Consider the following 18,726-nt stretch of genomic DNA (forward strand, 5'->3'; position numbering starts at 1 on the left):
AATCGTCGTAAAAATGCTTTGAAACGGTTGAATTAGGGGAAAGTCGTGTAATTTGGACCACTTAAGTTAAAACCCCAATAAAAAAAAATATAGTAGTTGATCGGAAGAGTTATTGACACGATTTGGTATGTTATCACCCAAACTATTGTCAAGCAAAAAAACAGATTCTAGTTGTTATCATGTAGGGAATAATTAGTAATTAAAAATTTTGGACCGAGTGGTCCAATTTACACACTCCGTGTGTAATTTGGACCAGTAGTGTGTGTAAATTGGACCACTCACAATCCATGTGATTTCTCTTTCACTAAGTTGCTAAAAAGTAATGACAACCTTACACAAAAAACATTGTCACAATTTTTTGTACATTTCCACAATATTTAATTTGAGCTCATAAGTTTTATTAAACAGTATTTCTAAAATATGAAACAGTAAAATAACTAAAAATGACAAACAAACTTGAACACTGCAAAACAATACCATAAAATAAAGATATTCAAAGAAAAAAAAACTTAACAACCATTGAAAACAACTACAATCTTATGCAAAAAAGCCATAATAATTGAAGAGCTGCAGACATGTTCAACCAGTTGATGTTCTAAATCTTCGGGAAGGTCTGTGCACATTCCTATGTGTTTCTTGGAGGCCACAGCATGCATATTTTTGCCTTCAACATGTCTCCTTAATGTGGTTTTTGGTACATTATAGGTCTTTGCCCAATTTTCCTTCAGTAACTGACTTAATTACTCAGTTGCATTGCCTCTTCCGACCAATTCAGATACATTCCTTACATGCCTAGATTTTCTAGACTCTCGTGTTGACATATTTAATGCTTATGACAACAGGCAGTTATGGTATATAAACATATAATAGATTGTTAGCAAAATTTTATTCAGATGTGACCTTATGATATATTATGCAAATTTTACCATATGTGTTAACTGTGTGCCTTTAATAATGCAAAAAATAATTAATATCAGTCCCTGTCGCCCAGTCCAAATTACACACATCATAGGGGTCCAAATTACACACTATCAACACATTTTTTGTACCTACTCTACTTTACTCTTGAGAAGCAGTAGTAGATTGGGCTTAATATACCGAAAGCAGTTACAGTTATATAACGCAAAAATCATGCCCAGCTGGATTTGCAATACACAGTAGGGAGATAATCACTAACAGTTTAATTTTTAAAACAAATATCAATTGGAGATTTTTTACAATTCCTCTTCTAACTACCGGGCTGTACTGCGCACAGTTTCAACTCGTCTGCTTTTCCCGTTTTATCGGGTCTTCTTTCAAGCTGTACAAAAGATTTTTCGCCATCTAGCGTATATTTAAAAAAAAACGGGTAAACCAAATTACACGCAGGGTCCAAATTACACGACTTTCCCCTATAACTGGAGAAGGCAAAATTACACGAAAGAGTAAACTGTCGATTAAGATTACAAAGAAATGTGATAATTTTAGGCTAGGTTGGCCATACGCATGTCGGTAAGCAAACTTGCCAAATCATTAAAAACCATACATGGAATATCTAGGGGGCATAAACGGCCTAGTGGGTTGCTTAGGAAATTAGGCTAACTTACTTTTGTGCTATGTGTAGAGGAGAGATATGGGCGTAACATAAAACCACAATAGATAGAATACTTAAACGTGTAACATATACTTCACAGAAATCAGTGCTTGTATTTCGTAATGTTTTTGTGCAGCATTGCACAGGCATTTCATAATTCATTTCGTTGGCAGCATTGCATAAGCATTTGCAAGCCCGTAACCAAACGTATTAAATATTTCCCAAGTTTCAACTCAAATGACAAACCTACGAATGTTCTGAACGTGTGAACCAATGACTCCCCAGCACGCGTGAATCATCTATATCCGTTCCCACATATAATCTCGATGTGTACTGTATTTTATGCTCTTGTATTAGGCTATATTACTTCGACCTTTTGGTGATATCACTTGACATTATTGACCAATCCGCGCTCATTGACAAGACACTGCTATTATTACTGAGACTCTACAAACTATTTGCCGGCTTGGGATTTATTCCCATAGCCTGATAATGAACTGTTTATTTGGATTCAGCGGCTGGTGAGAACGAGGCAGAAGCAGGCTTAACAATCGAAGAGGCTCAATTCGCGCTCAAGCTATCGAGACCCTGTTAAATATCTCTGAGACACATTAAGAGTTATTTACAAAAGATTCATTTTCCTGCAAATTCCGATTGCATGTTTTGTTGCTCTTATATAACCCTAAATAATGTCCCACTGGGGGGATCAAATGCCCCCAGGGATAAAAAAATGCACCTGTACAGCACCCAATTTTGACCAGAATGCGCAGATAGGGGGGAGGAGATCTTTTATAAAACTACAAATGGCTGGGCAGTTTTCTGTAAATATAGCTGCCTATTAATTTAATTTCCTCAGCAACCGGCACCAAGTGGCTATACCGGATTCAAACGCCACCAAAAGTGGGATTTCCCGCTGGCGACACTTTTTTTGATAGAAATACCAACCTGCGTCCTATTTTTTAGAGCGCCAAAACTAACGAAAACCTTCAGTTTTTCGGGTTTGCTTTTCGTTTACCGATACAGTATCAATTTACACTATAAAAGGAAGCCTTGTATTATGCGTGCAGTTGTTTATTGGTGGTTTGATTGGAACTCAATTCGAAAGACCAATGTACAGGTTTTGAAGCTTCACTTTCTTTTCCTATTCGAACTCCTCTAGTACATGGGATCAAAGAGTATTCAAAGTTTTAGCAATATATATATTTGGATTTTATTTGATTTGCACTTCTTGTTTGACCAATACAGAAGTAGTGTCAGCAGGCAAATGATAAGGAAGCATTCCTGCAAAAATTATCAATGCCCTTGCAGATTTTTTCAGTACACTTCTTTCCTTATTTGAAACACTGCCAAATAAAAAGAGGAATTAAAAATGCAAAATGGGCAACTTTTATGCAAAACACCTCTGAGATCGTTTGGTCAAGAGATTCATCGCTGCCAAAAGAAGGGGAGATATGTTTTGACGAATTTCATCTGAATACATTTTGAATCTCTGTGCAACCTCAGAAACCTAAAATTTTGCATCGTTTCATTTGGAAATACATGCTATATTCCTAACCAAACGCCCAAAGAAAACATTTTAATGCATTGTTGTTAAAATGCTTTAATTTGGTGCATTGCATGATCTAATTGGGAGTGGAATAAGTTTTAAATAATGTGATGTTTCTCATACCCATGACATTACGCAAATCTTGTAGAAGTGATTCTATTCTTGTAAACTACACTATTTCCATAAACAAATACCTACTTTTGGTGTATTTGCATATAAACTATGCAAAAAATCAATTATTCTATATTCAGACAATATATTCAGACTCTTTTTGAAAACAGCTACACCAAAAACCTGTTCAGTATCAAGGGGTAGAAGTTGCAATTCTGTTAATACATCCAACGCCTGATCATGTCGTTCTGAATGATACAGATCAAAAAATGCCACCAAATCCAACAACAAATGGAAAGTTGACAGAAGGGAAGCAGAAGTTTCTACACCCTGTAAAACCATCAACTTTTAGTAAAAGTTATAGAAGTAGCCATTCAATTCTTTTTATGTATGACATATTTATTAATATTCTTTATGTTTACTTGAGATGAATCACTTGGCAATAATGCTAGTTAATTGTTCTTTGGAATTTAACCGTTTTCCTTTTTCTTATTTTTGTGATACAATTGAAACATTTTTCTGTTGTTAAATTTCAGTGTGTGAAGTTAACAATGATCCTTGAACCTGTTTCTGATATCTGTGAGCAATATCAAGAGCAAGCTTCTTTATTCTGGGCCGGTCAGGTTGATATTGATCATTCTTGCTACATGTAGCTGATAACAACCTGTGGCAGAGATAGCCTTAATATCGGTTATATGAATCTAACAGGTTGTTTCTATTGTTTAGGGTAACTGGTTGTTTTGATTGTTCAAAATAACAGGTTTTATTTGTTCAAAACCTAAAATACTAAACAATTCAAAATTTAGTGCACAACTAGCCAACACATTTGTCAAATCTAACTGTACTATCACTTTTGTTACAATAGTAGCAGAAAATACAACAATTATTTCTGTACAAACACCGTGTCTTGCAACATGTTTAGTTGTCCTTAATTGTTTAAAATGTTCTGGTGTATCACAATTTAAACATACAAAATCAAAGTTCTTTGGGGGATCAGCAAAGAACAAGTTAAGTCAGCTTTAATTTTAGACTAAAACTTTAAACATTGCAACAAATTGTCCTGGTAGATTTATGATTGGTTTGTTAAATGTGCTGTTAATTATTTTAAAGTGTGTCACATGCAAAAAATATTAAGAACTACTAAAACTGAAATTCACAAAAACATCAAACTGGTTCAGTAAAATTTGCCCTTTCTTAACTGACAAATGTTTAACCAGTAAACTTCAGACAAAACTACTTCCACTATACAAGTTTACTTTAAATTGAGACAACTTAACCAAACTCAGATGTGTGACCAAAAAATAAATATTTACCTGTTAAGAAGATTCAAAACTTTATCGACATTTCCAGAAAGATCATGCAGTAAAATGGCATCTTCATGAAGACCCTTGCTTTCAGTAAATTCTGCAATCTGTGTGAAATATATTTTAATGTAAATAGAAGTATTTGATTTTTGTTCTTATCCAAAAATATTGTTGTGGAATCACAAGACGCTGCACACTTTTGCTAGAACCGCTACAATTGTTTGAAAAAGAAAATCAATTAAATACCTGAGATATTATTTTCTTTGTGTTGGAACAATACTTGTCAATTAAACCAACTCTCCGACTGCCATCAGCATTAAGTTTACCAAGCAACAAGTCATACTCTGCAGTTTCCTGAACCTGATTTAAAAGTTTGTGTCAAAAAAAACTTATTAGTAATAATTTAATAAGTAGAAATACCAGTTCATGCAAACATTTTTCAAAAAAAGAGTATCCTTCAACTTTGATATCCCTTATCAGATAGTAGTAGCAAATGGCAACAGATGGTTTTCCTAATTCGAATCTTTGCGTATAAAGCATGACAAGTCTAGCGATATTAAGTTGACATGAGGTGAGCCTGGTAAAACACCAAATAAATGATAAGTTGAAACATCTTGTGCAATACAACACATTCGCATAAAATGTTGGACGCATCATCATGTTTGTTCTTGTTTACATAAGTAAATAAATCGATCTATAAATATATTAACATACATTTTGTGAAATTTGACCCAACTCTAGCTTCTGATCTTAATCATAAATGTGTATACACTCCTTAATAAATACATCAAAAAATCTAGACCGAACAGATACAAAACAAAAAAGTGACCTTGTATTAATTTGACTCATTTCAATTAACTGCACCAATTCTGAAACGATAACCATGCTGAAATATAGTTACCATGTCTACATACCTATAAGAGAAAGAATTCATGGTTCTGACTTGGGCCTGTTGTCACAATGCTGCAGGTAAAGATTGGCTGAGAATGCATTGGTTTAGATAAAAGTTTTTTAATAAAGTACAGGTAGTGCAATGGTAAATGTTCTTTGGTGAAAATTTAAAAAAACTAACAGTGAACCTCTATCCGCTGAATTTTCTTTGGTGCTTGGTACTTATATTCCCCGACAATTTCTGCTGAGCCCAAACATTAAATTTTTACTAAATAGGATTAACCACTGTGCCGCACATGTTTTATTGTAGTACCCCTATCTAAACCAATGCATTTTCAACCAATCTTAATTTGCAGACTAATAGTAGACATGAAGTTGGAACCATGAATATAAAGCATTATTTTAGAATCCTGCAAAACCAATTAAATCTAGGTATTAAAAAAAAAGCAATAAAAATGAAGTGAGCTGCAGATGGGAACACTGTTCGACCAATTAAACTTATCAGTGCAACTTGGTGCCTTATTAATTATGTATGATTTTCATTGGACGAATTTATTTAATGCATGTATTTATTTATAGTTTTGCTTATACAGTAAAACACTACACTGCCAAACCGGGTTTTTTTATTTCAATACAAAAATTCTGAGAAATGTCCGAAATGGCTGCAGAAATTTTGTTTTGGACATTTACCATGTATATTTAGAATTTAAAATCCGAGCGAGTATTACACGACAATGCAAATCCTGTTGCGTATCATGGGCTGTCAAGACTCAACAACAAAGCACCATGAATCATGATAATGACGCCCTAAGCACTGCAAGGCAAACTTGCGCGACGCACAATAGGATGCACTTTGCGCTCGCTGTTATTTCCTTGCCAAAATGCATTCGGACATTATGTCCGACATGGCTTGAATTTTTACTGACATTTCGTAAAAAAAATCGGTCAATGAACGGCAAATGACACACAAAAAAAACAGCTGCCAAAATCAAAAGATGCACTCTAGCAAACAGCTTAGAGGAACACTTAAATGCTGAACCTGTATTAAATACAGATTGGTGATAAACATGCCTGTCTACAGAAACAAGTCCTCTTTCAACAGGAATATTATTGCAAGCATAAAACAAAATAACTTACTGAAAATTTTTGTCATGTATTTCATTTAGGAGCTTTGCTTGTACTTCTGATATTTTAAGCTGTCCATTTATATATAGTGCCAAGGCAATGTGAACAGCATGTGGAAGTAAAAATTCAAATCGTGAAAGAAATTCTAGAGCTGCTTCAAACTGATGGGTGAGAAACATTACCTGTGACACACATCCAAAAAAAAATTTTATAAAATACGGAAATGCAACCAAATAGGTTTTTTAATGTTACAACAGATGGTTTAAGTCGGTTTGTAATTTTTGCATATCAACAAAACAAATATGGTTTTGTTTACATTTAACAACAGCTATCATGTAAAATTGACATATGGAGGAATGCATAAGAACTAAATAAAAACAATATCAAATTGTAATCACTTTAAAGTAAAGCCAAGGGTTGTCATTGGCATGAAAGTGGTTTTCACCATAAACCGTAGAAATCAAATGTTGCAAGTGTTTTAAAGTGAGATCATCCGTTGTTTCAGAATCAATGTCAGTACTGACCTATACACATTGAAACAATCACAGTGAATGTACTTTAATAACAAAGTTAAACTTTATAAGAAAACATCATGAAATTTGTCATAAATATGATTTGTAAGTATCTAATTGAAAAGGATGATTTTGTTTTTTAAATCTTAATTGTCCCATGAGTTCCTGATTTGATTTTAGGTTCAAATATGATTTTATAAATTACTTACTTGACAAAGTTTGAACCATAAATAATCTTCAGTACGCTTCACAATATGCGAATTTTCATCAGTGAAATCAAACTTTCCTAATTAAGAATTAATTTTAAAATACTGAAACATTGGTCAATGTAGTTTTCTTACCAATAACAGAATATACAGCAATTTTATGAATGTCAGAACTTGATCGTACAGTGTGTTTAAACTGAATTTTCATGCTTGCTCGGGCTGTAACTGAAAGCTTTCTCCCTTTCTCTATGTACTCCTAAAAAGTAAGACAATGCCTTCTTGTAACATGCAGTGATTTTGTCCTGGTGATAATATAGATCAGTTGTTTATCTTCACTGTTTGTTTGGTTGATGTGTTTGAAATTAATGGTTACATAAATGGATATCTTAATTTTGAAAAGAATCTCAGCCAAGATAATGGAGACACAGTGAGAAGGAATAGTAACATTACAATACCTCATACATTTAAAACAATACATTGAATTTCGGCTGCAGCAGTAAGATGGATTTCATATTGGGTAATATTCTCAACAGTTTAAAAGATTGAAGAACCACCAACAAAAACAATGTTTAATTGACACTTTATATTAGTTTTCTGTATGTTAAAGGATCCAACTACGCATTTGCATGCTAAAGGCAAAGTCACTTACATTGATCCACATGCTAAAATCTGGAAAAATGTTTTCATAAGCTTGGACAACAGTTTTGGCCATATCTAGATCACCACATCGCAAACAATAGAATATTACAGCCCACACTGATAATCCATCAATTGTTTCCTCATCACAACCCTAAAACAGATTTTGATTTTGTTTCCACTCTAACCTATTTTTAATTTCCTATCCTTAGTAAGAATTGTTTTTTCTATTGTGTTTTCATATTATGTTGGAAGGAAATGACCATAATCAGCTTACATCAGGTGTTTACAAATTGTTAATGACAAATTTACAAAATTCATGAATAAGCAACATAATTAAGTGAACTTTAGATTTTGATATAAATAGAGGTTAATTTGTCCCAAAATGTTGAATACCAGTAATGAGTATTATTGTGAAAATATAAAAACCATGAACAAAATCCATTGTGCACATTTTAAACCATCATACACATACCTGGGAATGCAGTCCTGGTGAAATTTTTAAAAAACTTTTCACAAGATTTAATGTACTAGGAGCACCACCAAGTTCCGACGTAGGTGCCAAAGTGTATACTGAACTAAAGCCACAATGCATTAAAATCGAGAACAACAATCTAGGCCATTTTTAAATGTAATGGAATGTGCTGTTTTTTATAACAATATCATACATGAATGTTTATCAAGCAGGATTACATTAAAAGTTAATTTAAGCACCACAAGTACCATGCCAAGTTTATGTACAACAAAGCAACACAATTTTATAATAATAAGAAATAATAAATCTAATGAGCTTTAGGCTGACACTAATTTTAACAGCCATTTTATGTATTTTGGCATAACCATATAATATAGAAGACAAAACAGCTTTTGGACCATAAATATCAATAGAGTTTGGTGTACAGGCCACACATTAAAAATACATTTACAATAAAACCTTAACCAATGCAGAGGAATCTTGAATTTAAATTCAAAGACAATGTAACTGTATACATAATATGTATTTTATGAAAGTTTTTGTCAAAACATCTTCAAAATAAATAAAACATGTCAATACTTTCTGCATTAGCCAGTCTCATCTTTTTTAGAATTACGAGAAAATTTGAATAATTGTGGAAGGAACTTTCCTTTACCTGAACAACATAGCTCCAAGTTGTACTCAAATGCCTACTGATTGCTTAGAAAAAGATTTTTTGTCTTATTCAAGTGACATGAAATCATCTGCACTTAATGTCTCAAAATATATTGGAATTATTTGTAAATGACATCAATAAACCTCAAAATACCTTAAATATGTGGCAGAAACACTTCTATAACTATATGTATTCCATCAGTAAAAGACCAATGAACCACACTTGTTACAAATGTTTTTTAAATTTGTAAATTACAAATAATTTGATTTAGCAATGGTATGTTATGCAACCATAAGCAATATCATGAGATAGACTGTTTACCTAAACATGTAATCCCGATATGTCTCTTCAAGGTAGCTTTGGGCCCTCTGAACAATGTAACTATCATCACAATGTCCTTGTATTTGGTCTGCTGCTGCAGTAGTATGATTTACCTGCACCAAATAACCTCAAATATAATAAATACATACATTACTTGCAGTGGCGGATCTAGGGGGGGGGGGTGTTTAGGTGTCAGAACACCCCCCTCAGCATTTTGGCACATTGTTTTGTGGGGTGTGAAAGTGCGGTTAATTTCCCGCTACGCAGGAACGAACACTACGGTCAAGTGTTCGTCTCCGCTGTTTCTTTGTTTCTCGGTCGCGCGCGCTGCATTCACGCGGCGATGACCGCTTATGAAACAATCGTTTGTTGTGCCGTTGGTCAATAACCCGTCAACAATACCGTTTTGAAAGCGCGACCTTATAAGTTTATTCATTTATGCTACAATTTCTATACAGAAGCCGCACTCTGCAAGAGTTGTAATTGTTTGACAAAATTGCACCAAAATAAATGTAGCTAAACGAGTATTTTGTATTTCGTCTGTTTTTTTTTTTTTTATATATTTCGCAAATTATCTACTGCTAAAACATCGATGTGTATTTGGTGGTGCAAGACCACGTCCTAGACCATTACAGATTTGTTTTTAGAGCGGGGGGATCGAAATTTTGTTGGGAATTCCCCAATTTTCCGCTGTAAACTGAGGTTAATAGTGGCCGAGCATTGCAAGCAAAATACGAACGCCAGTGTTGGTGCGAATCGTCACATAAACGGTGGCTTCCTGGCTTACGCAATTGCGTAACACTTGGAACACTCGACGCGAGTTTTTGCGATAGTGCTTGCGCCGTAGTTTCATTACCACGACTTTGAAAGAAAGGTTTAAATTTACGTGTTATCTAAAAGGAAATAAATGGGTTTTTCGTTATCAAGAATACATACAAATAAAAACTATGTCGCATGCGGTGGCCTTATATTCCTCTCGTAATATTGACAACGTGTTTAACAACTAAACTGGTTTCCACACAGATTTTGACAAAAAATTACAGCATGATAATTGTCAAAAAAAAATTGTAACCGCATCTAACGGCTTCATTAATTAGGTACCGAAACCGAACACCCCCCTCATATTTTTTCTAGATTCGCCACTGATTACTTGTATGTTTGGATACTAAGAATGGTAGGTAAAAAATGTTTATGAAGACTGTACAATCATTGGAAAATCTGTTCACCCATACCATTTGCCATATAGAAACAGCATCCTCTTGCTTTAAGTTTGACATTGAATTTTCAAAAATTGTTCCAATACCTGCCGATGGTTTTCCATTGAGCAGTCTTTCAGTAAATTCCATTACCTTCGAAAATATGAAAACATTATAATACTCTAAAAGAAACTTAAATACCATCACAATGGTAGACAAAAAAACAGCACACATTATTTTTGTCACCAAACATTTGCTTGCATAATAACTTTTTGTTATGAAGTCTAACAAACACAATAATATAAAAAAAAGATTCCAATACAGCGTTGCTATAAATGCCTTTAATAATTTTGGAGGGGAAAGTTACATGATTTTTTGGAGTTCACCAAGTGTAAGACTGCAAGAATTAATTGGACAAGACATGTCACCAGCTACATGATAACTCCCAGAAACTAAACTTGTGAACATACAGATCCCTAATTCAAAATTCATTAACACACCTTATCAGCGTAAACCAGCTCCACAGGATGCATGGTTGATGGAAGCCCTTCATGTTTTCCAATACTGTTAAACGTTTCTATATCACTACCTGCAGAAAGGTCCTGGACAAACTTAAGAGTTCCATCACTTCCAACTAATTTTTTTAATATTGAATTCTTTTCCCCTTCCCATGATGTTGTAATTCCCTTTGAAAATATAATGTGTTTAACATGTCACTTTTTGTGTCAAAAAAATATTGTGCTAAAAAATTATACTTTTGTAATAAATAAAGCTAATATATAATGTATTACTTTGTTTCTTGATGTGTCATTTGTTTGGACTGGACTTCTACGGTCTACTACAAATTGTTTTGTTGATAACTACAATGGTTTTGTAATACTATATTAATATAATCAGTGTGTTGTTGATCACTATGACTTGACAATCATATAAATAAAGTGATTTAAAATTGTCACCTTCCAATGCTGCTGATCAATATCAACAAGACAATTTGCTTTTTGCGTTTCAACAGCCCCAAGTATAGCATTTTCATGTTCAGTTTGCAGATACCCTAACAGCACATAAAAGAGAGTACATGTTAACTGCACAAAGCAATAGCAAAAACTTGCAATACAGGATTTTGACAAATGGAAACCTTTGTAAAGCTGATGGTCAGCTGGCATAATAACAGGAACAAGTTTAACATATTCCAAACTAAGTTTGTCCCTCATGAGATGTAAAACTGCGGTTGAACTTCACTTACCCATTGGGTCACATTTTGTAACAATATATATCTCTAATTTTTTTTTAATTTCCCAAATGAAAAAAACTCCAACAAAAACATTCTACATGTTTTAGCAACTGGTCTTTGTACTAAAACTAAAAATGAATATTTCAAGTTAAAATTTACAGAAAAATCACTTCTTATATATGCAAACCATTGAAGGCTGCCATATTTTTTCAAACACACAAGTTAAAATTTACAGAAAAATCACAAAACCTTCAATGCTTGTATCTTGCAGCTGTCCAAAGGTTTCTGTAGTAGACGAAATTACTTTAATCTTATCAGAGATTTTCGGTATATCTTGTCCTTCAGTGCAAAGAAGTAGTGATGCTTTAACCTAGAAATTAAAATTTTTGTTAAACAGGCAAAAAGCTATGTTAAGGAAAAGGAACAATGTACCATGCAACATCAATAAGGACAACTAGGAAATGAGATCATTCCAGTGCCTTTTATTTTACTTCTTAGTAAAAAAGTAAGAAAATCACAAAAATCTGTTTACAGCTGCTGAACCACCGAACTAGAAAATAGAAGTCATGACAGTCTTCAAAATAAAAAACTTTTTTACCTGCATATCATCTTGCTGCTGGGTTGATTTTGAACATAGCCTTTGACCTGCATCTAATAATTGTCTAAAACTTTTTTGAACATGTGGTAGTTCTAAGTTAGCATCTAGTCCAGAAGAAAGTTCTTCTGCTCGCTGCAGTAAATCCTCAAAACCCGCCATGACAAATACAAAATATGATCCAGCAACAAATGTAACTTAGTATTTCTGTGCAAAAATATAAAAGTCATCATGTAAATATTTTTGTTGTGTGTTTCTATATGTCAGTTTTTGAAATGCAAAACAAGCGAATAAATGTTAAAAAGTAAAATTATAGTATTTTGTGTTTTTGGCTGCACGTACACAATAAAGAACTTTTCCCAGATGTTTCACAGCATGAGCAAATGACCAGAGGGGGCCACAGTACACCAGTGCATTCTGTGTGTATTTGCTACCCCAAGCAACATACAGCTAGTGTGCATTTCAGTGTGACCAGTGCCTTCGGTTTCACAATGAGTGCAGAAGACGCTGATCAACACTCATTCAAATAGTCATCTTGGCTGTGTTTACTTGTGTAAACTGCAAGGATGAATGTGTCATGCAAGTTTGTGACTGTTCTAAAGCTGATTTTATTCTAAGTGCAATGTTTGGTTCAACTTGTCAGTTTATTCAATTGCCACAAACACATGTTTGTTATAGGCATAGGCGCCTAGTCCGGGGGGGGGCGGCGCCCCCCCTAAGTTTTTCAAAAAAAAAACGAGTGGCTATTACGCGCGTCTGTCCGCACCATGTAACTCGTCGCATTTGTAACGTTCGAAGAAAAAAAGACCGAAAAACAATGTGTATCTTACGCGACGCACACAAAATATGTTGACCTATTTTCGCTTGCGTAACTGACATCGGTTGTTGCAACGTCAGTCTCGCAGTACAATATGCCAACAGGTTCTTATTGGTCGTGTCGTAGACCGATCTCGTGTGTTCATCGTTAACGCCGCCCTTTTGGCTAATACGCCTCATGCATTGAAATTCAAACACAGTTTTTCGATACTTGATGACGTCATAGTAACAAATTATGACGTCATAATATAGCCGCCCACCCCTGGAAAAATGAAAACTAGGCGCCTATGGTTATAGGCTATAGTCTTTTTTCATATAGGGTTCAGATTTTACCAGAGGGATGTTAGTTGACAAAAAAAATCGCCAGTTAACAAAACTTTGAACGCGGGTTACTCGGCCACCTTACGAGGTAGCAGCATGATTTTTTCACACGTTATAGATCATAGACTGACCTTTCTGACGATATCTAAACCTAAGCATTTTCAGTTAACAAAAACACCCGCCAATTAACAAAATTTTGGACGCGGGTAACTCGGCTATCTTACAAGACAGCGACTAGTCCATAACTTTCTAACGATACAATCTAAGAGTATACTATGATATAACAATCATAAAAAAATACATGTTAATATTCGACTATGAATTTGATACTTATACTATTTCATAACTCTAAGCAAGAACGTTTGCCGCTTATTTTGCATCCAGTAAAATATACAAAACAAAAACCATACATTGGTATGTTTTGCGCACGCCTTGAACATATTTCACAAAACCTTGCACAAACGTTTGCCGTTGAAATCCTTATCCCTGCTATCGAACAAAATTAAATATGGCTTTACATAAAACGCAAACCTTCGTCTTAAATTTGACAATATTTGCGATAGGTGATTCGGCGTAAGCGGCCCGCTATCGGCCGGATCAAGACTAGCAGGGATGAGAGGCCTCGAGTTCCAGATAAACTTGACCTTGACAAGCAGCAGTCTCAGCGTCGCCGGAAGGCACCTGGTGTCCCAACAAGACATTAAACATTTTGCGCACAGAATGAATTGGACGTTCCCAGATGCCACCCATGTGACAAAATTCTTGCAATCGTTTCTAAACATGCGTCTGGGCTTTCCACGTCGTCCAACGAACCTTTTGAAGGCGCCAATAGAGTCATTGGAGAGCGAGTGCGCAACCTCCAAATGTACGGCACGAACAGTCATCATTTGAAGATGCAATCATACCTCTTAATTTCGCTTCATTCCTGTTTGACAAGCATATAGGTCCGAACTAATCCACTCCAACAGATGAAAAAGAAGGCTCATCTGGAATTGTGCGCGATTAATGGGCAAGTCAGCCATCATTTGTATGACAATTGGGTGCTACAAGTTGAATGGTATCGGTGCCCTTTGCACGGCCACCCATTCACAAAACGCCATCGATCAAAGCTGGATTAAGTCTGTACAGCGCCTTCGACGAAAGTTTCTTCATAATCTTCTTCAATTCACCGCGACCGACGTCTTTGTTACCCTTACACAGCGCATCCATTCAATTATAAAAACTACATTCGCCACGATACTACCTGTTCTAACTTCTTCCATGAAGAATAGTGCTGAATCAAGTCATCAAACAAACAACGCGCGATAATTCCACAACATTCCAAGCACTCGTTCCTTCACATCGGCATTTGACACATTTGGGCGCACGGAACTATATTCGCCTGGAATTGACGACAACACATGTTCGTTGTTGCTTACCCACTTTTTGAGCCGATATCCTCCAAGAAGTTTTTATTGGTGTATGCGCGAAAAATAAATTTTTGCAAATGTGTTTTCACGTGGACGTAACAGCACGCAAAAACGTCAATCGGGCACCGTAAAGATCAGGGATTCTTAACTGAGAGTTTGCTAAATAGGAGCCCACAGTGATCTATCAGCCCCAAAAAACTTTCGCTGGAGACCAGCAATGAAGTCCACAACATGTTGCCCTTCTTAAGGTGTAATGGCTAACTTCCAGAATTAAGTAATTAACCAGCTTTGTATGAATGAAACTCAATGAGAAGAGATACATAAAGCTTGTGCAAACTACCAATACGCTGATGTAATAGTTTTATAACGCAAACTAGTACAAGGAACATGCGTTGTTATTCATTGCATTAATGGCAAAATTTTTTGACTATGTACGACATTCATCACACTATCATTGTAGGCCTTTAGCATTGGTAAAGTCATCACGGCAAACCATAGAACATTTGCAACTCTAACCACACAAAATTTTGATAATTTCTGTTCAATTAATAATGCAGAAAGTTTATTAGGGAATATATATCATGGATGCTGTTAAGTTTTCAAACAATGTTATTGCGTTCACAATGGTTGTGTTGAATAGAAAAATGCCCAAGTTACAGTTTAAACAAAAGCAAACATTTAAATTCCATAAAATAATTAGAATCAATGAAAACCACACAATATTACTAATAAATTTAAACATACATTTTTTTTTGATTTTTAAAAAATATGCAGTTGTTAAAAACTCACTCAACAAATCAGTACATATTATTATAATGGAAGGCCTTTTTGGATAAAAACATTTAAAACAAAATCTCCTTGTCTTTAGTTTTGGTTTGGACATACGAAGTAAACCTTCTCAAAAATTTGGGATACTCTCTTTTGTATATAGCTCGCAGTACAGAAGCAGGAGCCCAGCCTCCTGGATTTACATTTGCAACATAAACAATTTCACAGTGCAGACAATCTCTATCCAAAGGTTGGTTGTCTTTGGGTTTGGTAACAAACGTTTGGCATATTAGGCATATTTCTACTGTTGCTCGAACACAACCAGAAACAGGATTTGCATCATTGTGGTCAACTGAAAAGTTACACACCATCCAGGTATCATGTGGAATCCTTCCATCATTGGTAACAGGGTTGTCTATCTTCAACATTGATGATAGATACAAGCAATCTCGCTGTGCTGATGGCCACACCCTCTTGTGAGTTTGATAAATAATAATTGTTCTTTCATCAAGAACTTCAAGGACCCTGAAACTTTCAATTGTTCCTTCCCACTCCAGCCTTACATCCGTGTCCCAAAAGTAATGACACATTTCACGGGCAGTCACCCGTTTAATACTATGAATAGCTTTTAGTGGGTCACAGATTAAACCATCTTCTACTAATTCTTTTCTATAGACCTTCATCTCCCCTTCCTCTGCAAATAACTCCCATGTATGGTCATCAGTTGGAAGTTGGAGAGAATTAGATAAGTGATCTTGTATATGTTTTTCTAACTTATTCGAGAGTCGGTGTTTACCTTTAGGCTGTTTTTCTGCTTCTCTTAGAAGGGATCGTGAGTGTTCAATGTCTTTATTAACTCTTTCTTGTCTATCTAGCTCAGCTTCCACAGCATCAAAAAATTCTTCCTCTGTCAGGCCACTCTGTGGACCTTCCTCGAAGTCTGGACTACCCAAAAATGCAACATTTTTTTTAGCTGTTGCTAATGAGGCACTGTATTGCTCCTCAACTCGTTTCCTTCTTTCCTGTTCTTTTTCCAAGCGCTTTTGCCAAACTTCTTCACGCTTATTCATCAACTCAATGCAGTAGGCCAATGTTGTCAAAACACCATTAGTTGTTGCTTTAAAAGTGATAGCTTCCCCTTTAAAATCTACGCCATCTAAACCAACCGGTTTATCAATGATTGAATCTCCAACAAATGATGACAAGTGCATTTGACCATCATCATCATTAATCTCATTTTCACCAGTCCAGTGATCCCTGTTATCCTTGGGCTGCATTTGACTTGCACATGAATCGAAATATTGTTGAAGAACACCGACCTGGCGATCAAGAATATCTCTAAAGGTTTCAAGTTCAGCTAATTTTTCTTTAAGACCATATGTTTTGCGAAATGAAGATGACGATGTTATTGATGGTCCACTTCCCAAAGACAACATGGAACCATGTCTTCTTAAACCGATACTCTCAGCATCTAGTTTATTTGCCTCAATTACATCAATCCATTGTTGCTTTTCAGTTTCTGTTGGTGCCCGCAAATACCATGTACTGTCATTAATGGTGACATCAAAACGACAAGGATCAAACTCATTGCTGGTTATAGTTGATTTTGTCAGACTTATTGAGCCTCTGCAACCATATTCAGTTTCATCCTGAGTTCTGTAGTAACAAAGAGTTCCATCACGACAACACACAAAGCGATCTTGCCAGCCATGGATATAGTTGGTCCATTTGCTTAACACACCTTTTATGCTGGGGTTATTAGATTCATCATTCACAAAATCTTCTTCATCTTCAGAGCAACTCAGACTTTGCTGTGGATCCGTCATGTCAATTTTTTATAGTTTTTTATGCATAACAAATGACATTCAATATAGACCTATAAACTTAAAAATAAACACACATATGTGTATATTGAAGTTTTGCAAGTACAATGAAGGTGTCATAAAACCAATTCAGACACACAAACTACTACCCCCTACGAAACGGAGGGCCACCACAACCCACATGACACCAACGGATCTCGGGATCCAAGTTGACAAAAAATCCAACAAAATTTCTTATTAACGCGGACAACTTGGCCGTCTTACAAGGTAGAAGCATGTTTTTTTTTACATTTAATAGTTTACATCAATGATTTCAAAAGTTCGTAAATCGTGGTTCAATTACCTTTTAACCTTACCACGGTCGGACAAATCAAAATCACTAATCTCTTTAATCCAAACCACTCACGAATGTATAGACAAATGTCGGGTCGCGACTACTGATCTCTATAGAATACTGAAAGAGCACCAATTGGGAAAAAAGCGAGGCAAATTGAGGCCCGTGTCGGCCATTTTGAAAGGTCCTATTTTGCTGGAAAACACCAATACACCAAGACACAGCCAGGTCGCACACCTCGATCCACATAATAGTCTATGTAACATAGAAATCAGTGCGAACGTTAACGGTCAGTTGTAATAAACTACCGGTCACTTTTTAGTAAAAAAATTAAACACGGTATTTAATTATACAGTTCAAGTGCACATGACACGGCCATAGCAACTCTGCGTAATTAAAGGCACATCTACAACAAACGTATTTCTAAAGTTTTCGGTTCTACGCCACCTTAATAAAATAGTAGCGGCAACCACTAATCGTAAACCTTTTTCGCTGTAGCGAATTTGACGTCTTGCAAGAGATTCACGTTAAAAAATGCCTAGTTTGCACAGGAAAAGCGCCTTATATTAAATAAATCGAATAGTTTCAAACAAAGGAGAGCCGCACATTATGTTTCTAGCCGTGGCAGTACACACAAAAAAATCGTCTCTGTGACATCATAAGCCTGTGTCTAATTATCAGCAAACCAAAATGTGTACTGCATAGCAACACGCATGTTTCCTGATACTAAACACTGGAACGCCCGACGGAAAGGATGCAGGCGGGGTTATACTTACCTGACTGGGCCTTTACCGTGATCAGGCCGGCGGTGGGCCAAGGACGAGGCTTAGCTGACCCTTATGATTACCCCAAGAGTGGGTAACTCGGCCGTACAATTT

At 35.5% G+C, this 18,726-nt stretch overlaps 2 protein-coding genes across 2 annotated transcripts; both read right to left on the minus strand.

The window, feature by feature from the left end:
- Positions 1–2,751: 2,751 nt before the first annotated feature.
- LOC145905552 (nuclear pore complex protein Nup93-like) lies at positions 2,752–12,580 on the minus strand. Its single transcript, XM_082992785.1, has 19 exons — positions 12,381–12,580; positions 12,032–12,152; positions 11,508–11,602; positions 11,052–11,237; positions 10,588–10,704; positions 9,356–9,468; positions 8,380–8,482; positions 7,918–8,058; positions 7,404–7,524; positions 7,272–7,348; positions 6,949–7,074; positions 6,563–6,732; positions 4,955–5,111; positions 4,781–4,894; positions 4,544–4,641; positions 3,795–3,894; positions 3,414–3,560; positions 2,974–3,080; positions 2,752–2,916 (listed from the first exon to the last, which is right to left on the minus strand). Exons 1-19 carry the CDS (start codon positions 12,537–12,539, stop codon positions 2,784–2,786), a joined length of 2,385 nt encoding a protein of 794 aa, XP_082848911.1. The 5' UTR covers positions 12,540–12,580; the 3' UTR covers positions 2,752–2,783.
- Positions 12,581–15,093: 2,513 nt separating this feature from the next.
- LOC145905837 (ceramide transfer protein-like) lies at positions 15,094–17,572 on the minus strand. The gene has a single exon (XM_082993142.1). It carries the CDS (start codon positions 17,515–17,517, stop codon positions 15,766–15,768), a length of 1,752 nt encoding a protein of 583 aa, XP_082849268.1. The 5' UTR covers positions 17,518–17,572; the 3' UTR covers positions 15,094–15,765.
- Between the last annotated feature and the right edge of the window lie 1,154 nt (positions 17,573–18,726).

This window comes from Ascidia mentula, chromosome 6 (genome assembly GCF_947561715.1).
Source record: "Ascidia mentula chromosome 6, kaAscMent1.1, whole genome shotgun sequence".
NCBI classification, from domain to species: domain Eukaryota; kingdom Metazoa; phylum Chordata; class Ascidiacea; order Phlebobranchia; family Ascidiidae; genus Ascidia; species Ascidia mentula.